The sequence below is a fragment of the Rhyacophila brunnea genome, unplaced genomic scaffold (assembly GCF_057557595.1).
Source record: "Rhyacophila brunnea isolate RB1 unplaced genomic scaffold, BYU_Rbru_1.0 scaffold_15, whole genome shotgun sequence".
Lineage (NCBI taxonomy): Eukaryota > Metazoa > Arthropoda > Insecta > Trichoptera > Rhyacophilidae > Rhyacophila > Rhyacophila brunnea.
This window is the reverse complement of record NW_028232806.1, coordinates 5115701-5141568: the sequence shown is the minus strand read 5'-3', so window position 1 is coordinate 5141568 and position 25868 is coordinate 5115701. Positions and strand designations below refer to the sequence as shown.

Genomic DNA, 25868 nt, shown 5'->3' with positions numbered 1-25868 from the left:
AGGTAGCGTCATTTCTATTTTACATGACAAATTGGGCATGAAAAAAATTTCTGCAAGATGGGTGCCGCGTTTGCTCACAGTCGACAATAAACGCAATAGGGTGGTGGCCTCTAAAGCCCTGTTGTCGCTCATGCAACGCAATCCGGATGAATTTTTTCGTCGCTTTGTGACTGTAGATGAAACATGGATACACCACTATACTCCCGAGACGAAAGAACAGTCAAAGCAGTGGATTGCGAAAGGCGAACCATGTCCAAAGAAGGCGAAAACCGTAAAATCAGCTGGTAAGGTTATGGCTACTGTATTTTGGGATGCACGTGGAATTATTTTCGTTGACTATTTGGAAAAAGGAAAAACAATAATAGGGGATTATTATGCATCTTTATTGGACCAGCTAAAAAACAAAATTGAAGAAAAACGGCCTCATTTAAACAGGAAAAAAATCCTCTTTCATCAGGACAATGCCCGTGTTTACACATGTTTACGATCAATGGCTAAAATTGAAGAATTGAAGTTCGAATTGGTCGACCACCCACCGTATTCGCCAGATTTAGCCCCCAGTGACTTTTTCCTTTTCCCAAACTTAAAAAAATGGCTAAGTGGACAACGTTTTTTTTCAAATGAAGAAGTCATCGATCGGACAAATGCTTATTTTGAAGACCTTCCGAAAACTTATTTTTCTGACGGTTTAAAAAAAATTGAGAAACGTCTAACCAAGTGTATTGAGCTCCAAGGAGATTATGTTGAGAAATAAAAAAAAAATACAAAAATAAAAACTGTTTTAATGCTTTTTTCTAAGGAATTATTGACCCACCCTCGTATTTAAAAAAATTGCAGCGTCTTATTGCGGACGTGAAGATCTCTTCACATAATTTTGTTTGTCCGTATAGTTTAAACTTTGTTTTTGTACCTTATATATCAATTAATTCATTTATTTCTGTCTTTCTCTCCAATGGCAGTTTTTATTAAATTACGTCAGTAAACTCAATCAAAGCTCACTTGATCCTCTTCACCCAAGACTTGGGCATCTGCTCCTGAGACATTCCCAGGCGTAAAAAACTGTTTATGCTTCACATCCAAACGTAGGGCCTCGTGATACGCTCGATTAAGACCGAGTGTGGTGCGGGGCGGGTTGGTTTGTAGGGGTCTATGTTTGTGTTGATCCAAAGAAAATAAATACACCTTCGGCGAATTTACCTCCAACGGGTGGGGCGTCGCTCTAAATTCTTTCGCTACCGTGGCGAATGCAAATTCAATCAGGTAGTGAATGTTCGAGGGTTGTTTCTTGATAGTTTTCTAGAAACACATGGGCGAGAGCGACCATGATAATACTTAGAAAAACATAGAAAATGTTTGCAAGTACATATTACAAAGTCCACAAATATACGAATACGTTTCTACAGACTTTTAGTATGTAGATTCCCTCTCGTTAAAAAACAAAATATTCAGCGTCGAAGGGCTTTAGCCACGAAACGTGTGATATTCAGTTCGGTCCGGCGAAGTCGTGTCTGTGGAATTTTCTAAATTGAGTATGAAAATAAATTAGCGGAGTGTGCTGTGAGACCGAATCTCTTCTCATAAAATGGGGGGAGATGAGTCTGCCACTTAACCGCTTTTATATTACAGTGGCAGGGATTAGGGATAATTAAAAAAAAACCGGTTTTTTGTGTACCGAATTACGGTTTTTATTTAAATTTAGAAATATCGATATTGCTTATTTTAAAGATAATAATATATTCCTTCTGTGATACACTGTGTATAGGTACGTTTCTTTTTATCGTAGACATAACCGTAGGTACCTACACAAAAACAGATTAGCAATATTTTTGGTTTAATTTTAGCTTGATCATGACGTTTTTATTTATATCAGTGGCGAAGGCTCCATACTAGGCGATTATTTAAAGCCTGCCTTCTAAGAAAAATATAGATCTTCAAGTATTTAATTTAAATTAAAATAAATAAAGAAATGTGTAAAAAATTGAGTCATCTATCGTCAGAATTTAGAATACCGTTTAGTTTAGTTAAGTTAAGAATCAGAAATAAGTGACGAAGCGCCATCTGTTCTCAAATAAACTAGCGAATTAATTGAGAAATAGTCCCAGGTCTATTTTATATAGCCCGTCACTTACGTGATGTCAGGCAAGTCTGGAAATTTGTATGGAGTTTATAAGCGATAGGCGAACAGCCTAAACTCTGTATGGAATGCTGCTTTAAGCAAATAATAAATAAATAAGATGATTTAAATAAATAGTTTCTATTGGGTTCAATCAGATATAATTATTATAAATTGTTTCTAAAGATAAAAAATAATTATTGTATCTCGTGATTATTATAACGTAGTTCAGTCATAGACAAACATAATTTATATTATGTTATTTTCTGTTCGGCGGCACCATGTGAAATAATTTTGTAAAATCTCGAGAAACGCCTAGCTGGCTGCATTTAATTTTTTCGAGATTATTACAAATTCTCACAGAACCCCTGATAATACTCACGAAACTCTGGTTATGAATCACTGGATTAATATATGGGCATTATTTCCATTACTCCACCATGGGCGCTTACTTAAATATACTGATAATGACAATTTAAAGTTTCGTGAAAATATATTCTTCGTTGAAACACGGAAACATTTTCATTTACTTTTTACCTTGTTGTATCTGCAATATTAATAGATATGTATAATAATATGTACTTACATAGTTAATTTATATATAAAATATGCTGCTTTTACGGTTTATAAGAGAGAAACTAAATAATGTGTGAATATCGTGAAGTTACCGATATTCATAAAAAACCGGTGTGTCACTCTGTCCCAGTTTTCCGATCCCTGGTAAAACGCATTCCCGTGGAATTTCGAGGGCGACTCAAATGAATATAAATATCTCTCTCACTTCACTCGCAATGCACGCATGCCACTGATAACACGCTGCTTCCTGCCGCACTGCACCGCACTGCATTTTGGATAGGAAGTAACTTATGATTACATACCGGGGTACTAGATGAATTATTGGACTAACCCATATATGGGTAGTTAAGTAGTAAATGGTATTATACTATGTCCACAAAATTTATTGGAGCCCTACTACCCGTACTAGTTGCGTATTATAAGTAGACCTTTTTGATTTTTGATAAATCGAACGATCAACTTTGTCTTTTGAATGGTTTAGAATTAACATGAATACTATACAATTTGAAAATCGACATTTTTGTAAAGGTAAAAAGGGCTGTCGACTTTGATTGTTAATAAATAAATGGTGCGAGGCATAGAGTGGGTAGGGAACCCCTGCTCTAATTCGATAATATCAAAACGTTATTTTGTGGTAAAACAAAGAGGGAATTGTGTTTTTTTATGATTTTGAATGCCGTAGTGAGTATGTACATATTCTTTTTTTATTTGACCGGGTACGCAAATCATACATACTTACGGACTGCCACTCTGGAGATTGTAATATTATTTCCAACAGATGTGATTTTTTTTGTTTTTTTGTGTAAATATTATAATTTTTTCGTAGTTTGGTGAATGTGTGTTTATATTAATTATTCATTATTCTTTCAATCACCCTTCATTCTATTGTGTTATAATATAATGACGTGGGCTTATTTCGCACAATTTGCGTCGAATGTGAAGCAACATAATCGTAGCGATTTTATCGACACCAGCATGACTTTGTGTGCGCAATTCAAAAGTGAGTACCCCACTGCATTTTTTTTTTTTTTTTTGACAATTTCTTTGTACATAATTCATTATTGTTATTTTGGTGATTATGAATTATTTGTGGGTGCAGTTGATTTTCATTGAAACGCAATTTATGCATTTCTCGGTGCCTATTGTTTTTTTTCCACCTATACAAGCAGATATCTGACATCACATACCGTGGTCAAATCATTGAAATTTTTACTTGTAATAATTGACCGAAACCGTTAGGCCGATTCACAAATGGTAGAAAAGCACTCAAACCCGATGGAGTTAGGTAAGTAATTAACCGACGTGGTAATTTGTACGAAATTAAAAATAATCGGCATTAATTATTTGTTGCGACATTTATTTCAAAACAATGACGTTCATCGTAGATTGAATTGTAGAATGAAACATTAATTCGATATTTGATAAGCCTCAATTACATTGAGCTTCTTTACGAGCTATGTGTTGGCGAATTTATAATCTGCCTGTAAAGTCGCCCAGTGTAATCATCGAACAAGCTAACATGTTCGATGATTACACTGGGCGACTTTACAGGCAGATTATAAATTCGCCAACAAACAGCTCGTAAAGAAGCTCAATGTAATTGAGGCTATAGTAATAATTACGGTATGTATTTACAACTTTTAATTATTTTGAATGGTGTCGGAACATTTTAATACGATTTTCTTTAAAGTCATTCAATTTTAAATCAATCACCGCATCTATTTTATATACAAGGCTGCTATCGGCGGTTCTCGATAGTAGTTTATCATATTTATGTATTGAGGCGGTAATTGTTACAATAAGTTAACCGTCTGAACTGTCAAAAAGTGCTATGTTTTCGGCACCTCTCTTGGCTGTGTTAACTTTTAAAGAGAGATAGACAGTTTTGATGCTTTAACGGCTAACTTATTGTAACAATAATTATAAAACCTCAATACATAAATATGATAAACTACCCTTGATAGCCGCCGATAGCAGCCTTGTGTATAGAATAGATGCGCAGAATGATTAAAAGATAACATTGTTTCCAAGTAAATTCTTTATTTCAAATAATCGGTGCCTATATAAGATTCATAAAAATTACCATTTTATCAAAAATTTGATCAACGAAATTTCCTTTCGAGTGTAATGATTTTATGCCATTTGTGAATAGGTTTTATGGTTTCGGCATATTTCCCTTCGTACAAGTGATTTCGCTTTTCAATTGACATTATATTGTATTAGATGGTCAAATATTGACTATCTGCTGTGTTTTGGTACAATATAAAGATTAAAATGACTTTCCATAATAGTATGACATGGAAATCCACTGCACCTACATTATAATATTTGTGTAAGTAATTAATGAATAATGATTTTATTCAGATTTTCTACTAATTGCAATTTTACGAATACAAAAGTACTGCGGGAATTCTCTCATGTGTATGGATACTAAGTAATATGGATTTTTCAATCTACTATAAAATATTACTAAATTTGTCATTTAAGTAGTAGGATAATAATTATTTTCTGTCAGAATAACCGCAGAGTGCTTTCGTATCTGTAACTGATAAAACTAACCGACTTCCCCATCATGATAACTACATTTTTTTTTTACAAAACGTTTACCTTGTCCTTGTGACCATTTCATTTATTGTATACTATTATTTGTTTTATTCTGATTTGACATTTTTGAGCAATCAGTTTTTTTTAATATACCAATGCAAATTTACATGATATCTCAGTACTATATCAATGGTTACTTACCTTTGTATAATATAATAATATAATAATGTTTAAATTGAACAGTTCACAGAGAGTATCTGTGATATTTTCTGATAAATACAGACTTGGATTAAACACTCTTGTTGAACTATACAATTTAAATGTACATTGAAAGGACTGTTTCCATGTGATATTGAGGTATTGTGTAAATAAGCAGTTGATAATTTGATATTATATTAGTTGGTTATCGTTTAAATACTCTATTGTGCCAATCAATTGTCTTGGTAATTGACCGTTTTTTATTTTCCTCCAGCGACCTCCCAGACCGAGAGGAAGACTCGGCCCCCGTCGTTCTTCTCTCCGTCAAGAAGACAAACGCGGCCTCGCAACAGCAGCAAGGCCAGCCGCCAAACCAAAGACTGATAAGCGATGACGGAACTACTAATCCAAGACTGACGTGTGCGCGAGGAAAAAATTCCAATGACGACAGTGTCAAAGCGCCCGCGATCCGAGTGACACAACCTCAACCGCACAGACCACTACTGACGCAGCTCAATGAGAGATTCAGAAAGACCCTCAGCTTAGATTCTAGATCTTCGAATAGAGTTAACGCTGATAATGTCCGACCCAAGTCTATGGTCGTAAATAACGTCCAAAGTTTTTCTACGCATTGTAATAGTACAAAGCTGAATAATAAGCAAGGTTGCTGTAGTGGAATTGGACATATTTCTTGTCCATGCGTTGGAGAACACGCGATTGGGGTTAGTAATTGTAAAGAAAAGGTTAAAAGTAAAAGCAGGTTCAGGCCGAAGTCGTTCTTTTCTTTGGAGAATTTCCTCGACTCTAGAAGATCCGACACGTCGTCTGCAGATGATTTTTCGTCTTCTAAATATAGGAAGTTTTACCTTGACAGTGCGGAGTCGTCACCTGTTTTCCGTGGAAGGACTACGCCGGATCTCTTAGATTTACCGGCTATATCGTCGTGTTCTACTCCTGCAAAAGTAGAGTCGAATCGCTGCAAGAAACGTTTAGATAAACTAGAGAATCATTTCAATAGAGTTAGAGACTTGAGAAATTCTTCGATCGGTCCTTTATTGGAAACTGCAAAGTCATCTAATTCTGATAAAGAGCCACTGTATTCGGAACCGTTCTATTCCAGTCACAGTACGCTGGTAGTAGGAGAAGTTGTGAATAATTGCTACGAGTCTTTGGATTCCGTACCTGATCTTTCGACACATGTCAAGTTTCAAGGTTTCGACGATGACGAAGACAGTTATGTAAAAAGCAAAACAAACGAACGTGATAGATTCCTCGGAAACACTCCAATCAATCGAAAGAGCTCCGCCTCTTACGGTGCGAGGGCAAATCGTAAAGAGGAATTTGATCAGTTGAACAGCAGAAATTACGAATACAGGAGAAATATCAGGGACAACAGTAGTACCCCGTCGTATGAGATCCACATCAAAGAGGATGACGTGTTGATCAACGACAGGACTAGAGACCTAGTCGTGAAGACCATGGACAAGTCGGTGGACTCAATCGGGTCGTGTTCGTTGGACGTAGACGCCGAGAACACGGACTACTCAGGTATCCAATATCCATCACGTGCATTTGGTTGACTGACTCATCATCTGACCTCTTCACTACCTACTACTGCCTGTATTATCATTTTACTATTTCATTATTATATTATCATCTGTTTTTTTATTTTTTATTGGATGCTATTTTGTCAGTAGGTATCTTCCATTTTACTCTTTAGCTATTTTTATGATTTTGACTGTTTTTTTTTTGATTTCATTTTCATATCATTTTTAAATATCATTTATTATTTATTAACTTTGTCCTTCTTTGAGGATTAATGAATTAAAAATAATAAGTATAATGCTGAAAATAATTTTAATCCATATTTGCATCAATTTAGTGAGTCTAATTATTCATGTTTTCGTTGTAAATACAGAGATGGTGTTATAAACAAAAAGAATAAATATATCGACACATGAAAATGTTCATGTAGCTTGTATGTTTAATATTGCAACATGCGAGTCTTGCTTATTAACCAAAAAGTGTTTTCGACGTAGTAATGTTGCCAGCTTGTTAAATTTTTTGAAAATTTTATGTTGAAGTATAAAAGAAGATGGAACATCTCTAATAAATACTGTTTTATGCAGCAAAGTATCTAAAATAACATAGTATCCTATTAATATTATAGTATTTTATGGGATTTAGGCTAGATTATAATAATTAATAAATTACTTATTATTGTAATCAAATAAAACCTCTTGCTTCATCTCACTGTGTGTTTATTATTTTATTATTATTTATTTTTTATGTTTTTTCTTGTGTTTTAGATTTTTTCTTTTATTAACTTATTATAAATAATGATCATTTAAAATTTTAAAACAATCGGATTGAATTAATCGCAGTCTGTTTGCTTTTATTATGTTTCATTCAAACAACGCACTATGTTGTTACACAGTAAAGTAACAATAAAATTATGTCTACTAATTTATTTTGCGTTATATCACAATTAAATATTTAGATAGGTATTTTAAGCTTTTTAACCATTTGATAATGAAAACGGAAAGTATGTACTTCTTGGTGAAGGCGCTTTTTTATCCGAAGGTTTACTTACGGCTACACTATCCCAGATATATTTAATGTCTTAAATATTTTTTTTAACTGAACAAAGATATTTGTTTCAAATTTTAGTCTATATAAAATAGCAAAGTTTCGTGGAAAAATAAACGCATAAACGCATGCGTAACTTGCTTCTAGCGTGTACCAAAGAGAAATGTGTAATAGCTTTTAATTCGCCATCTGTTGGTAATCAATAAATTAACATTTTGTCTCTTTGTTTTAATTTAATAAGTGTTAATATTGCAATTCATATAGTTGTATGAATGCCGGTCGACAATTTATGGCAAACTGCAATTGTTTCTTCTTTTGCGGCCATATCCACTCTTAGTTGGAGCTTATGGTCACCACACCGTCGCCTCCAAGAATCAGTTTTTTAAATATATGATAGTATTTGGGTACAGTCACAAATAAGTGAATTTGTGAGTCTTTTAAAGGGCTGGCTTGTTACCTAGTAATTTATTATCTATTAAAACCTACAGGTGTTATAATTTAGAATATCTGGTCAAATATTATGGTCAGATGACAATATGTTACCTGTGCGATGTATTATTCGATTTAATCATTCTTTCTTAACAAGTTGTAAATAATTTCGATTGCCACTCCAAAGGCATGAATCATTTATATATTTTAGCTAAGTGATTTTTCATTTTGATTCATTACTACTGCGAACGAATGAAATTTTATAGTTTTGTTTATTTATTTTTAAATACAATATATTAATCATACACCAAACAAATTTTCCATAGATTAATAATTAAATTACAAATAATACATAGCATGCTTTTAGAAGTCATTAAATAACAAAATGAAATCACAGGTGTGAAAAATCTCTTTACATATTAGCACGTTTTATTTCGTTGTCTTCAAACCACCTCTCTTTAAGGGGGATGCTTATACTATCAGAGGCGAAAAGAGGCACCTAACAGAAAAATACGAAGCTTGCAATTTGAGTTTTTTTTTGATAATTTACAATTTGAACTGTAGTAATTAATAAATATGTATTTGAAAACACTAAAAAGATTTTTTATTTTTTTTTAAATTTAAAGATAAACTGGCAATTGTAAAAAAATGTAATAAAATGTGAATTCGTTGCAGGGTCAAATCTTATTATTACATTATATTTTATGGCCATATTTATTATTAAAATTTAGTTTATTAAGTTTTAGATTTTATGTGGTGTAGATTTTTGACTAATTCATGGTTTTAATATTTTTTATATATTTTAAAAAAAATATAAATTTGTATAACTTGAAATCCTTTTTATTTATATCAAATTTTATTTTAGGCATGGTCACAATATTGAAGCTCGAGTTGATATAAATAAAAAGGATTTCAAGTTATACACATTTATATTTTTATAAAAATCGATGTTTTTTAAAATATATATAAAAAATATTAAAACGATGAATTAGTCTAAAATCTACACCACATAAAATCTAAAACTTAATAAACTAAATTTTAATGATAATTATGACCATAAAATATAATGCAATAATAAGATTTGACCCTGCAACGAATTCACATTTTATTACATTTTTTTACAATTGTAAGTTTATCTTTAAGTTTAAAAAAAAATTAAAAATCTTTTTAATGTTTTCGGATACATATTTATTAAATAATACAGTTGAAATTGTAAATTATCAAAAAAAAATCTCAAATTGCAAGCTTCGTATATTTCCGCTAGGTTCTCTGCTGGCATGCGTCTCCCCCTTAAGATGGTTTCTCTATCTCCATTTTATTTATTTACGACTTATTTTTAGTATTTATTTTATAATAACAATATATCTATATAGTATGTGATATAAATTATTGTTGGTCATTCACGATGTATTCTTTTGGACCCTACTAAAAGTGCGGCAAAATGCAATTATGGATTTAGAGTTTCTTAAATGTTCACTGTATTATTTAAAAATAGTCTTTTAGATTTTGAATGACATACTTCTATCTCGCGTGCACATATTGTGAATGACCACTTTGCACACTTGCTTTGTATTTTATTTAATTATTTTCTCGGTTCCTTGCAGATACCACATCCGGAAGTCTAAACATCTTGACTCCGTCGGCCGCGAGCTGCCAACGCGACTTCACATCGCGCCTTCAAGACCGCGCGTGCAGAGAGACTCTCCGAGTTCCTCAAGCCCACCATTACTCTGGCCAGAGCTATCAAAACAGCCAACCCAAGAAGCCGAGCTACCTGCATCTGGCCTGCTCAGTTAATGGATACTCTAATATCACAACTTACGACTCCAAATTGAGGCAGAAACTTAACAAATCGAGGGAAGCGTCACCGGGTAGACCTGGCAATACCGTGGACATGCTGAGGGACTGCACAGACGACGCCATGGCTCAACGATTGAATTCTTCATCCGGCTCTACAGCTGCCAATCAAACCGGACAAACATTCTTTAAAACCAGCTATTCCGAAACCAGCATTAGCTCTCAAAATATATTAACCTTTTCGAAAACGAACGGTAATCCGAATAGCGAAGTCCACCAGGCTTCGAAGAGTTTTCATCTGATTTCGAACGGAGGAAACGATGCTAGTCCTTCGAAATCGTTCATCCAGCAGAGAGTCGAAAGGTTGTACGGGCCGGGGGCTTTGGCCCAAGGCTTTTTTAACCAGCAACGACAGAAGACGAAAAGTCAGTGTGAGGCGGAGCAAGCTATCCTTAACGGAGATATTAGATCGCCGGAATCGATGAAAGCCCAAAACCAACAGAATTCCTATACTTTATTTAGTCATACATTTAATAATGCGAAGAAGAATGGCACATCTCCGTTAAATAATACGTCTGGTTTCTCTAGTAATGGCAGCAGTCCCAATTGCGATTCAGCATTGCCGGTCTTAAGGCATTTGAGGCCTGAGTTTAGAGCCCAATTACCGATGTTGTCACCTAAGCGAAGTCTACCGTTCAAAATCGCCGAGACTGATCAAAATTCCTCAGTATCAAATCTGGAATTGACCAAAAATAATTTATCGAGTCAAAGAGTTAAAGGAATCGATGTCGTAGATAGAGCGTTAGCCAAAATGGACGTCAACGTTGATAGAATTAAATTTGAAAATAATTCCACGAAGGAAAAGGCCAAATCTCCTCTTGTCACAATAGTCCCGATGGAAATTTGCACGAGTAATGGTGAGAATATGCCCCGCAATGGTGAGACTTTGGCCAACAATATCAGTGTTGAAAACAGTCACGTGGTCCCAATTTCCAATGACGTTACTAGTGATAGGTTACTGACCAATATCGGTGATCAGGCATTGAAGAATTTGGACAATAACTGCAATCAGGTCTCCGTCCCTGTTAAGAACACAGAGAATAAAGAAAATGTTCCTTTAGTGAGTATGCCTGCGGAGTGTGTGGATTTGACTTTATCGGTAGACAATGTGCCGGTACAGAATGGAGTTGGTTTGAAGACTTTAGATTTGGTGAAAATCAACGAGGGTGCGGCGTCAGAGACGGAAGAACATGGCGGGCTTTACTTCTTAGAGTTGAAGAGGGCTGAGACTGAAAGGTTAATCAAGCTGGCCGAATCGGCTGAACGCGATCTGGAACAAATTCAGGTTAGTTTGATACTGTATTGCGATGTTGCGAATTAATTAAAAAAAAATCTGTTAAGAAACTTCTTCGTGAGGTGGCCAAGACCCGCCCCAAGGAACACGGCTGCCTTAATGCAAAATTCCAAAACGAGGGTTCTGCATTTTTCAAAAATAGCACAAGTTTTTTTTAATTACCATGCATTTTTTTTGTAGAGGGTATGTAATTATAAATACACTAAATAATAAGAAAATTGGGGGAAAGTTTACAGATATAATTAATATTGAATGGTGTTTCAGGATTCAGCGGAAGCAAACGAAGAGGTGCTGGGATTCCTGAGGTCCGCGGCTGGGAAAGCCAGACTACTCGCCACACAGAAAATGCAGCAGTTTGAGGGTATGCACAACCACAATGACCATTTTTTATCAAAGTCTTTAAAATCCTTAGTGTAGGGCCTCAGTGGCAGCGTTTTGCGGAGAGGGGCGTGCGGCGTACATGTTAAACAAGTGTACACAGTATGCTCGCTCCGTACTGAAAAACGCTGCCACTGAGGCTTTACACTTAGATGTTGAAGTTAAATCTTCTTTTGATTCAGTAACAGATAGAGTTTTTTTTAAATATGGAAGTCAAGCTGAATAATGGCTATTTAATGATTAAATTAGCGGTCCTCGTGAACCTTTTTTGTCTTCACTTTCATACGTCTATTTTATACAGAATGGTTCACTGACAAAGCATTTTGTCTCAGCAGGTAATCTGTTGCATTTAACATTTTACATTTTTTACAGATACAAACAATACAACTAAATCTTAATTAATGTTACACCAATTTAAGTTAACTTCTAGTTATAAGACCACCTGAAGTTGATTCTGGCATAAACCCCGAAACAGTGTCATTTTAAGCAGCATTTAGACCAAGCGAGCGAATATTCGTTCCCCCACTCCAGCGAAATTCTCTCGACGTAAACGCTTTTTATCGAGCGAGCGAGCATTCTTTTGGATTCTACGGAGATTCGCTACATTTAGCTAGAACGCTCTAAGAATGCTCATTCGTTTAGTCTAAACGCATGCTAAAGCGAGAGCATAGTTGCGTTGAGCATTTTTTCGTATTCGATCACACTCACTGGTAGAGCGGTTTCATCAAAGTGTTCTTCGCTCGCTGCCGAACATAACCTATACAATTACTAAATGCCCTGGAACCTCTCATAACGAGCTTAATTCGTTCCAGAATCTTACTCGTAATGTGAAACACTCGTTAACTGCCCACGTGCGCCACGTAGGTCAAAATGGTATTTTATGGTATTTTCAGAGCATAAGCCTGGACATTCCTTAAACGTTGTAGATAATCTATTTATATAATTTTGAAGCCTTATTATCCTTTATAATATTATTTTAAACATTTGATGACTGCATAAAGTATTTTTATTACATAAAATAGTATTCTTTTAAACCTCTCGATCTAATGTTTTAGAATATAGTCATATTTCAGTACATCCATGTGCAGTGGTGTTAAGATTTTTTAGTTTTATTAATTTTTAAACGCATTTATAAAACCACTAGTAAAAATAATGTTAACATTGTATAGTGAAATATTTACGATAAAAAAAATGTATTTTATAATCTCTGTGATACCAAATTTGACAAGAATTAGGCATTTTATTATTTAAAAAATGGGCACGATTAACACATTTGAAGATAATTCTAAAGATACTGATTATAAGCTATGTCTTTGACCATTCAAATGTGTTAAAAAATCGTACGAATAATGATTGCTTTATAATAATTATTGACCTAAGAATAAGGTAGTATTTTTTTAAAATATGCCATTTCTATTGGCATTACCCAGTGGTTAAGCTACAACATACGGCCGTAGCCATAAATTGGCAAACGATAACTGAAGTAGGGTGTAAGATCATGTTAACGCGCGTGTTTGAACATGTACCTAACCGAAATTTTTTATCTAAACCGAAACACAGTATTTATTATCATTGAATAAATTTGTAGCGCGCATAGCCACCGCCTTATTAGGGTGATGCTTCTCAATATACGACGCAACAGTTTCCCATGCTTTCCCATGACACTAACATTCTAGCGGTGCGAGTGCTATACACAGACTGATGCACCTGAATGACCCGGTGCACAAGTCAGTGGCGTGAAGAGGGGACTTCCCCTTTCCGCGTCACTCGTTATGCGAAATGTCGCTCCTTAAGGGAGCCATGTGTTTACAATTTTTTTTGCTCGAATTGCTCGTTATGAGAGGTGCTCATTATGAGAGGTTCCACTGTATTTCGCAATGCAGATTAATCTGTAGCAAAATTCACAATTGTGATCTTAGACTATTTTTTCAATGCCTTGGATTTGTGTTACATGTCAATATTTTCATTATAATTATGTATTATATGAAATTTAGTATTTATATGAAAAATTACGTAAATCACAAACAACAGTACAGAAGTAAGCAATAACAGTTGAAGGCATGTTTCGTTTTCATTAAAAAATAAATCATTAAATGCTGCCAATGCAGAGAATATAAATTTTTCTATCGTTAGCTACTAAATTATCCAACAAATGTCATGGAGTCATTATCAAGTGTTCTAATAAAAAATGTTCCTATTACATATTCTCTTTATTTTAGTAGTTGTCTCTTTGATAAAACCTCACTCACAATAATTAATAGTATGCACAGTTTGGTGCAGATATAATATGTAGTAAGCCAGGCTCCATAGTACGCTATAATTGTGCCGTGTAAATACAAATATATCTTGTAGTTTGCTGTCCGTGTCTCGAGTGAAGAGAGGTGAAAATATTTCAATGAGAGATTTTAATTGACATTTTTTATTTCAATATATAATTTTTGATTTTCAATCATTTCAGGGCTGTGTCATAATAACTTGAACAGGCGAGAGGATGAGCAATTTCCGACGACCTGTCAAGACCTGCAAGGCTTCTGGGACATGGTCAGCCTTCAAGTGGTCGATATCACCCAACTCTTCAAGCAGTTGGAGATAATCAGGGAGGGCGGATGGAAAGAGGTGAGCCGCACTTTTTGCACCCTGGAAGGATGTTATAGATATTATAAAACTTAGAAATTTATTTACCATTTTTTATCCATATTATAATGTTGCAATATGTGATTTTTTAAATTCATAGCTTTGGAAAAAATTCAAAATGGCTGTGTTTTTCTCTGATCATGCTATCACCCACAAGGTCGCTCTGTTGGCCCCTCTGCATGTCTGTTATATCCAATCGATGTAAATATATAGTTTTTGAAAAACTGCAGAAAACACACATTATGTACTAGAAAAAAAAGGCCCACTAAGTGGGACTTGAATCTCATATCTTTCACTGTCCGGATGACGGCTGTCCCAATTGAAGCTATTGGCCCAGCTATGACTTGAATACGAATTGCATGTAATATTCTCGTGTATTCCAAAACTTCACAATTTTTAAAAATCTTTTATCAATAATGAGAATCTAACCATGTAAATTTATTCTGTCATTTTCTGGGGGTATGGAAATGAATAAACGTTCCCAGGATATACTTTTTTATTTGTTCTTTATAATAGGTTGTCGTAAAAATCATATACTTTGTTGTAATTTTCAAATCCCCTGTACAAATAAAAAATTGTCATTGGCGGCCGACCACGTGGAAATTTTTGTCATTATTAATGCACCTGTACTTGTAATTGAAATCCTACCTACAAAACTATCAATAAACCAAATCAATACGTTAGAGAATGAACCACGGAAATCACGTTTGGACTTTTGTTCAGGAGAGTGATTTTAGTGTAGGTTAAATGTTTGAAACTCTATAACTTTTTAAAGAACTATAGTAATTAGGGTCTGTAAACGGTATTATTCATAATTAAATTTATTTTTGACCATAGTATAGATAGAAATACCAAATTAAGTATTTAGAATTAATAAATTAATGGACTTCCGTGTTTTATGTTCTAACACATAATGTAGAAGTACCACTAAGCAATACTTCACCTATAGATAATACACGGAAGTCCATATAGGTAAGTATAAATTATTTTTATTTCCTGTGCATCATATTATTATAATTATTTTATTATAAATACACAAAATATTTCAGTAAGTCTAAATATGAAAAGGAATTATATATTTTTTAATTTACATAAGTACAAGATTATTTGAAATTTATTATTGCTCTAGAAAAAAATCAACGCAATGAGAATTATACCTGGTCATTCTCCGGGACATCAGCTGAGGAGGAATTATGTGGAATTCTATCATAAAATTCTTGAAATTCTGGAGATATCCATTGTTTCATAGTTTGCAGATCTTAACCGGACACTGGGAGTGTCCCCATATTATGTCGGTTGAAAGGGAAGAGCTTCTCAAGTCAGTTTGACCCTCAGTTGGACCAGTCGGCCATTGCGACTTGGTATCTACGGGGGAAAATTTGTCAGCTTTAAAAAGTTTGCGGCGTTTTACGGCGAGCGAGAAGGTCGGAGGTCCACAGTTTGGAAATCTTCTTCGGAGAACTTCGCCTTATAACGTAGATAACCAGCGCCATCTTAATATATAAATAAAAAAGAAAAAAAAGTGTACCATCAATATTCTTTTTTTGAGCCACAAAAGGAGCTGAAGATGATGCATACAAAGAGCAATAATTGTTTATATCATTTAACTCCATGTTAATAACTTTAAAAGGCTTGTTTCTTTTACATGTCCCTACAAACTGAACCCAATCCCATGGAATAACAATCTGCATACCATTCAGCATCTTTTTTGACGTTCTGTTATAGAGTGGTCAGTGTTTATCTCCATGTGTGTATGGCCTCTAGGAATTTGTGATTTATGATTTTCAGCGTAGGAATGGTTTTCAGAAACCAGGTATATGAAAAAATAATCATGATATTCCTATTTTGGCCAGGGCAATTAATTATCATACCAAATCGTCAGCTCTTCAATATTTGCTAAAACATTGCTAGATGCCCATTTCATCAAGCAGCAGCCGATCCTATTGCCACCCCTTCCACTTTTTATTTCATCCACATCAGTGTTGTGTCTCACTCACCACTTGCATCATCGTAAATTTGAAAATTTAGTCAGATAGAAACTATATGGAGTAGGTAAACACTTATCCAAGTCAACCATTATTACTTTCATACTGGTATTTTTTTCTGTTGCAAGTCTCCGGGCTGTCCCCGGGGTGCAACGGGTTAAAACTGAAATTCTAGACCCCGACCACGCACTCCGGCTCTGATGCGTCCCCGGGGTGCAACGGGTTAAAACTGAAATTCGGTTTTTTTGAAATTTTTGAAGCTATTCGGGAGTTATTTCAGGAACCGTCAACAATACGTATTGTACGGCCTTTATCAGTCACAGACCTTTAACACATTTTCTGGTGTCCCTCAGGGCTCAAACTTAGGGCCGTTGCTGTTCACGATTTTTATAAATGACATAGCATTGGTAATAAAAAATGCTATGTTTTTGTTGTTCGCTGATGACTTGAAACTCTTTTTGGAAGTTGTCACCTTGGACGATTGTCGTCAGCTCCAACTTGATATAGATAATATATTAGATTGGGGCAGGCGTAACAAACTAGAATTCAATATTGATAAATGCAATCTTTTGTCGTTTACCAGAGCCTCAAAAGTGTTGTTTTTCCAATACTCGATGCATGGCAGAGTTCTGTCACGAATATCATCTGTAAGGGATCTTGGCATTACGTTTGAGAGTAAACTGACATTTATTAGCCATATAGTTACCATTTGTAACAAGGCGCTTAAAATGTTGGGCTTCGTCATGCGTACTTCCCGGGTCTTTTCGGATGTTACGGTATTAAAACTTTTATTTAATTCTTTAGTTCGAAGCAGACTTGAGAGTGGGTCTATTGTTTGGGCACCGCATCAGTTGAAGTATGGCCTTATGGTGGAGAGGGTTCAGAAGAAATTCTTGAGACTCCTTTATTTGAGGTTGTACGGATACTATCCGTGGCTTTATCCAACTGACTTTCTCTTAGGCATGCTTACATACTGCAGTTTGCAATTTAGAAGAAATCTTTATTTAGCTATGTATTTTTTTCGACTTATACGAGGTATAAATGAGAACTCTGCCATTCTGGGCAGTGTTGACCTGTGTGTCCCTGATAACTATCTTAGAAATAGAGAACATCAGTTGTTTATTCTCCCAAGGTGCAGAACCAACCTGCCACTGGTAATGCCAATTGGGAGGGCGATAACTATGTTCAACGAAATTGCTTCGGGTGTTGATATATTCCACCTACGTGAGGATGAGTATAGGTGGACGTTATTTTATAAATTTTTAAAATAGGGTCTGCTTAACTCATCCGGTGTATTTCCATGTACCTATATAATTAATATTTTTGTATGTACATATTTCTACTGTTTAATAACATATTATCTATCTCTTTTTTATGTCATGTTGTGAACGTCTTAAACTTATAATTTGTAATGTCCACAATATGTAAAAATAAATAAATTGAAATTGAATTGAAATTGACTCCGACCACGCACTCCGGCTCTGATGCCACTACATACAATTATTGTCCTTGAGTGAAGCATTCCGTTCTACGCGTAACACGTCGCCCGCGCCAACCTGGCGGTTATTAGTTTTTCTAATCTATCTTTGTCATTTGACCTCCGATCAAGCTGAAATAAACGCCAATATTTTTTAAATGTACACATTCCAGCGACATTTTCAATAAAAAATGGGGGTTGCAGCATTAACTTCCGCGTTTCAAGACCTTGTACGCGGCGACTTTTTTTTCCGTAAAAACCGTAAAACTGTCCCCGGGTTGCAACGGGTTAAATCTGAAATTTGAGACCCCGATCACGCACTCCGGCTCGTCAGCCCCCGTTTACTGTCCAAATTTTGTCGAAATCTGACTGCGCGTGTGGATTTTTACAAAGAAAAACGAAAATTATAGTACTTATAGTTAATACGTACCTACCAAACGTTTGTTGGACTTCCGTGTTTATGGAATTATTATAATGGTTTATTAACATTTTTCTTAGAGCATAAACATCGTAAAAAGGACACCCATTGTTTATGCACTAAAGTGAATTGAACTTCAGTGATTTATTAACTAGCTATATCGGTTAATTTACTACTTATGGACTTCAGTGTTTCATTCATTTGTGTAATGAAATAAAAGAAAATTTTCTGCATATTTAACTCAGAAACGGTAAAAACTGGACTTCCGTGGTTTATTCTCTAACGTACAGAAATATATATTAGCATTTTATACAGAAATATGGATAAGGGATGTTATTGTTTATTGTTATATATTTCTTGATAATTGTTAGTTACCGTTGCTGTTTTTCCTTCTAGGTGCCTTCGCAAAAGAAACAGATTGATCTTCAACCGACGACACAGTCCAAACCGTCATCATCATCGCAGATCTCCAAGTCCCGAAGGTCGGCGCCGGCCAGAGTTCAGAGGCAGCCCGAGGACATTGCAAAGGCCAAAGAGAGGGACGAGCGAAGGAAACAGATGATGGCCGACGCCAGGAGAAAGGCCGCAGAGAAACTTGTGGGCGGTAGTGACATGGATATCGAAGTGTTTGAGCCGGCGAGCAAAGCCAACAACCTCAGCAGCTGATCGGCCGGCGGAACGAGTAGATGTCGCCAGGGCTAGCTTTATTTCAATCGGGGGGGTGTTTTGTCACTTGAGCGATGGTGTGTTATTATGTTAATACGTTGATGATTCTAAGTAAATTTTGTTGGTTGTATTTCTTCTATGTGGAGATTATTTCGGATAAAATGGAAAAATTAAATTAAAAACCAGGCACTTACCCAGGAGTTTATTTTGGTGACTATTATTATTGTCACATATTTATTGTACTTCACAGATCTGTTATTTATTTAAACATATTTGAAGGCACCGGTATAAAATAGTCTCAATTCCTCGTTTTGGTTAAAATTCAATTTAGGATGTGTGTAAAAAAAAATCGGCTGATATAGGTGTTTACCGACTATGTTATCCTTTTATCCAAAAATATCGAAGTGAAGTAGTGTCGAATCATAAGTTATCGGTGGCAGGCATTGATTTACCATATAACCTTTTAGTCAATTTTGTCTAAGTTAAACGCCTACATACTTTTTGACATTTCGTGAAACAATCACGGTTCATTTGTATCAGGCTGTATGGAATAGTTTGCAGTCAATTGGTGTTATATCGCTAAGCTGTACGTGAACCTAAACTAAAAAATGTGGACTCTTTCAAATCCTCATTGGTGACAGGAGAAATGCCAGATACCAATATGACCAATATGATTAAATTGATCTGTCTGAACAAAGTTTGAACATGATTTTTCTCGAATCTAATCAGTCAATTGTACGCATCCAAAGATTCTTGCTATTTACGATCTGTATTTATATTTTGTTTTTTACCTGTCACCACGTGCTATTCCGTTTCCTTCTTTCTGGCAGAGGCTGTTGGGTGTTTGAAACACTTCTCTAAGAGATGGAAACATCGGGAAAAGAAGGAGAAAACAATGCATAGTGACAGTTCAGAAACAAATGAAACAGTGGAAGTCGTAAGCAGTATACGATTTGAATGCTTGTTTTTTATTCATTACCCAATAGTGAATCAAATTTTGATAGGACGGCGATTTTTGACTAGGACATTATACACACAACGCTGGTGTCATTAATTCATAAAAATCTTCGCTGAAATATATTAATTATTGCGGTGTATATTCAAAAAGACACTAAGATTGCTGAAATGTATTTTGGAAATGGTCTAATACAAAATATTTTTCTGGAATAACTTTGATATCTAAAATTAAATAATCGTTTATTGTACGTAATGTAGCTCTAGCTAGCCTTTCTGAGAGACGATCCTGGGTGCGTGCCTGCTAATAGTGACAACACTTGAATGGACACCAAAATATGGAACATGGATCATGTATAATAATTAGGAGAATGGTGAATCCTCTTCAAATTTCTCCGTGAGGTGGCGACGGAAGATGGTTTTCGATTATTATGACTAGACAGATTAGCCAAGTTTCGCTAGGCTAGTCCATTTCAAACAAGACAGAAGTTTGCCTCGGCTTGCGAAAGACGGCTTGTTTGTCCCTCATGGTTGCAAAAACCTGAAACATACAAATTAGTTGACCAATGTAAGACTGAAGAAAGATAGTTATATGTGTACTTAATATCTGTTTGCTTTAGTTTATTTTTTTTATATACACATTGATATAACCCATAGATTAATATAAATATTGAAGTATTATGGTGTTTGACCACACTGATTGTGATCAATTAAATAACTAAAAATCTAATGGGACAATATCGTTAATTATGAATTATTTTTTGCAGTATTAAATCAACGCAATGTGTGACTAAAGTATATATAAAATGACGTGTAGCTTCATTGGTTATTTATCTAAATAGTATGTTATGGTACAATTTAACTGACCGACGAACACTGGAATTTGGTAAGGCTCTAGGAAAATGAAATATGAAAATTCACAGAGCCAAATGCGTATTCGCACTCAGTTCACTGAAGACATCAGCGAATGGTAAAGAATTCATGTTCGGTACTAGTAAACTTGTATGGAGACTCATTTTTACACTCTTTAGAGCTTTGTCAATTCCTGTTTCACACGTCGGTTCGGTTCGGTAAGAAGATTGGCATTTTTCTTTTTATTGGCGGCAAACTTGATTGATAGATCTGAAGTTATTTATTTCTGACAGTTACATTAGTAAGTTTAGTTCCTAAAAATGACCACTAGTCTTTTTACAGTATCCATGCGGGGTATAATCATATTGATTGTACAATATTTATTACTACAAATTACAATAATTAATTTTTACCAGTCTTGGTGGCGTATGTCGAGTGTGATTATTTCTGGGACCATGTTGCGTGTTTGGTGTCTGTGTTACAACGTGTCTTGCTAAAATTATTTGTTTTACTGAGAAGAATTATTATTATAATTGTAAATTTTTTACTACTTATATTATTACGATGAGATATTTTGTAATTATTAATGTCCGTACCATTAGACTAAATACTATCCTCCAAATTTTATAGAGAACACACACCTTTTTTGTCCAGAAGATATCTATTGTTATGTAAACTCGTAAAATTAAAATTTAACCTGTTCTATGTGAGTTATCTCGCTATATGAGGCCGTGATCGACAGACCGCACATACAAATTTCACGAGTTATCTCGTCCAACTTTAAACTCAAATTACTAGCCACTGTCGATTGATTTGCATAATCTAAAAAATTAAACACTGACATCTGTTTGGATATACACAAATTATCGGTATTACAGCGATTTTAGTAAGAGCTTCGCTCTACATTCAACGTGTGTCATTAAAAATCTGCGGCCTGTCAGATACTGCCTTAGTAATATCGTGAGGCATACATAGAAAAGGTTAATATAATATTATGAATTATTATAGTAATTTTTTTTCACAATAAATCAATTTCTTGTTGCAAAATTGTCAATTTACTCCCACAGAAAAATTATGCATATAATTCTGTGACAGTTTCGTAAATTTTGTATCATAATTTGAAATAATTTTCTTCCAAATTGACCATGAAAATTTATGAAATTATCGAAGTTTTGAATAAGAATGTTGAATTATTTATTCAAAATTTTTTACCAGTTGCTAATTTATGTTATTCAAATAGTTCTAGATATCTTCTGGGATATATTGTGTTCTTATAATCCGGTGAACATTGGGAGCGAATATTTTAACGAAACTGCATTTTTTAAATATTTAGTTTATTTTGTATTATTTTTTTTGAATATTATTATTTTCACAAGCTGGACTAATATCGATCTGATTATTATTATTATTTACCTACTATTTATTAACGTAATTATAATTTGTAAAAAATGACAAATTAAAATTATTCTCGTAAATCTAGGCGTCGTATAAAATTCTTATATCGTAAATGTTTACATAATTTGAAGTGTCGCTTCAATCTATGGCTCGGTATTAGTATCACAAATCCGATATGTTGTAAATTGCGTTGTAATTAATTATTATGACGCGTGTATAATAAAAAACTTACCATTTAATTTATTTACCGTCACTTCAGGGTATACACTTTGTTGCAATTGAAATATAATTAATTATTACTGCATAGTATTTATCAAATTGTTGACTCTTTTTATATTGTAAAAAAATCAACAAAATACGCAATATGATTATACCAATAATAAATAATTTAATTTATTTAAAATCGTTCATTTGCAATAAATGTATCCGAAAGTTTTTCAACATCAATAAATTATGATAGTTTCTATTTCGTAAAAAGTAATTAAAATCTTTCCGATCGAATTGTCATTGTAAATCTATTAGAGATAGCAAATAATAATATGTAGTTTATTACTGCAAAAATTCCGTTGAAAAAGTATAGTCTGAACAAATTATTATTGATTTTTAGGATTAATGTTTGTTATTCTTAAAATGTAATATTTTTTCCTCTATGTATTCATTCGACGATAAATATAAAAGTAATGATAATACGTCCGACATATAATATACTATTTATATAGATAAATTATTACGATACGAAAAAAACGTTCGCAAATTACGAATTAACAATTAAATTACTCGTAAATTTGATTATCCCAGTTTTCTTGCACTGTTTTACGATAATTTTTTTTGTTATATTTAGTCGAAAATTCCTAATAATTTTTTTTAAACGTAGTGTTGTCTTAGATTTAGAATATTATTATATTATTTTTTGTCATTATGTTTTAAGTATTTTTGAAAATAAAATTCAACACTCATTAATAATTATTGCAAACGAGATTCGACGGGCGGTGCTTTTTTTTTTTAATTTTTGGAGAAATTATTTGTTATAGTAATATTATATTTATTCGATGATACACTAAAATTATTGTTAATTAATTATTAAAAAAATAGTTTGTACGATAACGACGAGTTAACGGACTCATTACAATGTTTTATTTTTAATACATACTATATGTAATACCTTTATTGTTATTATATTTTGTAACATATTAAAAAGGCAACGTTTAATTTGGACGATGATAATATTATAAAGATGTAATCGTAACGTTGTATTTTCAATATTCTCAACGATCATTCGTATTGATTTGAAAATAAATTCAATCGTCTCTTATGGACTGTTTTTGCGATTGAATACTGAACAAAACTGATGTAGTTATTGTTCCCAACTTGAAACTGTAGAAATAATTTAAAAAAAATTTTTTTAACTACATTATTGTCATTGCTATAATTTTTGAATTTTAAATAACCAGTCAATTAATACAAATTGATCTCTTTCGATTTTAAATATTAATTATGTAGTTTTTACAATATTGTTATTGTGACAGTTTTCAATTGATTAAATTATGGAGGTATTTTAAAGTACGTATATATGACTAAATGAATATTGGAATTATTATGATTTACGGTTTCTCTCCATAATAATGCCTTTTATGTATGTTATAAACACTGATACGACACAACTCTTTCGTAAAAAATTAACATTTAATAAATTTTTAAATTGATACAATACTCATTTTCTGCTGCATGAGAAATTGTATACAATTAATTGCCTATTTTTAACCTTTTCGTAACAAGCTGATATCCTTGACAATGCTCTGGTTAATATTTCATTTTAATCAAACTGTCTAATTAAAATTTTGGTCTTTTTAAAATTCAATACGTAGCCTGCTCAAGTATTATGATCTTTTGTAATGTAATTTTTTATGTAACATTATAAATCTTATTCATTTCGTATCACACCTTTATCTATTAATAATATTTTGACTCAATTATTTCAACGCATGTGTAAAACGAAATTGAGATTATTTAAAACAACCACTTCAGTACGTTTTTATATCAGCATGTTTTTGATACATACCTAGTAGGTACACTTCGCCACATTTAAAAATATATATATTTATTAAACATTGCAAATCGCATCTGTCTTACACCGTTAACAGACTAAAATCTGACATACGACTACTTATACGGGAATACATACTACATTTATATTGCTGTGGTTTAAAAATTACTTTTTTGTTTATTATATACAATAACAGAAACTACTGACAAATTATTTTTAATCATTCAGCTTTTCTTTGATAACAATTTTTTTTTTATATTAACTTCTCTTTCTAACAATATTTTTTGTAAAAGATTAATAATTTATTGTATTACGAAATCTAGAAAGTATTTTTACATTAATTTTGTATGTACTAGAAAATATTCCATTTTTATCATATTATGTCATTTATAAATAACAGAAAATCCCCCTTTCCATTATTATTCTCTATAGTTTAATACTATTATTATATTTATTTTTTACAACATGAAACCAATAAATATTTATACATAAACCCTGAAACCCCGTCTTTTTTATTTTAATATTATTTTTATTTTGTTTGTTCCCATCCTTTGTTTTTTTTTTACACCAATATAACAGTGTTAATGGAAACTGTCGTAAAATATATCACATTTTATTCGATAACTTGTAATGTTATATCAATGTGTGGACCTGAGGGGAAATGTGAACTTACTGCAAGATTTCAACTTTTTCAAATTGATGTAAAAAATTATGTTTCGTCATAGCTAGGGATTGCAATACCGAATGAAAATATACCGGTATTTCGATATTTCCTATTGAATACCAGTATATGTAAAATAATTGGAAAAAACAAGTATCTACCAATAAATATAATATAATTAAAAATATTAATATTTTATAGCATGTGTCATTGCTGGTCACCGAGGACAATGAAGGGCGACGGAAGTAAACCAGACATCGCATAATCCGATAAAAGAATTACCCTTTTATGTTAATTAATACATTTTATTGTCACTGTCAATACCAAATATATCAGTATTGCTTGATTTTTTAAACCGATATTTCGGTCTCGAAAAATACTGGGATATGTAGGTACTTGTTTTGAAATATCGGTATTGCAAACCCTAGTCATAGCTGTTATTTGAAATAACATGCTTATACGTTGTTGAATACACAGAAATATGGATTTTTGTTTTTGCCTGTATGGAAAAGTTGTATATTGTATTTAACTAATCTTCTCTCGGCTCAATATATTACAGACCTACAACCTTATCTGTAGAATGGCCAAAAATGGAACTACAAACTACGATAGGATGCCATTTTGAAAATTTCATTTGAATGTCAGATTTTGTCCAGTCACGAGTCTTGATTGGGTAGTTTTCGACAGTGGCTCCCCATCCCATTCTCCAGATAAGTTTGTAGGTCTGTAACATCTTTTGTGTCATAGATGTAGCTTCTTACTTCTCGAGTCCAGGTATGATCGCTTTGTGAAGATGTGTCCTAT

General features: G+C 33.5%; 1 protein-coding gene across 1 annotated transcript in view; it reads left to right on the top strand.

Moving 5' to 3' along the window:
- Positions 1 to 25238, top strand: part of vlc (disks large-associated protein 2) — a 40531-nt gene extending 15293 nt beyond the window's left edge. The window contains exons 3-7 of the mRNA XM_085943155.1: positions 5706 to 6979; positions 10054 to 11591; positions 11865 to 11961; positions 14437 to 14594; positions 18889 to 25238. Of these exons, the coding sequence (XP_085799281.1) occupies positions 5706 to 6979; positions 10054 to 11591; positions 11865 to 11961; positions 14437 to 14594; positions 18889 to 19158 (3337 nt within the window). The 3' untranslated portion in view covers positions 19159 to 25238. The remainder of the gene's footprint in view (positions 1 to 5705; positions 6980 to 10053; positions 11592 to 11864; positions 11962 to 14436; positions 14595 to 18888) is intronic.
- Positions 25239 to 25868: the final 630 nt, after the last annotated feature.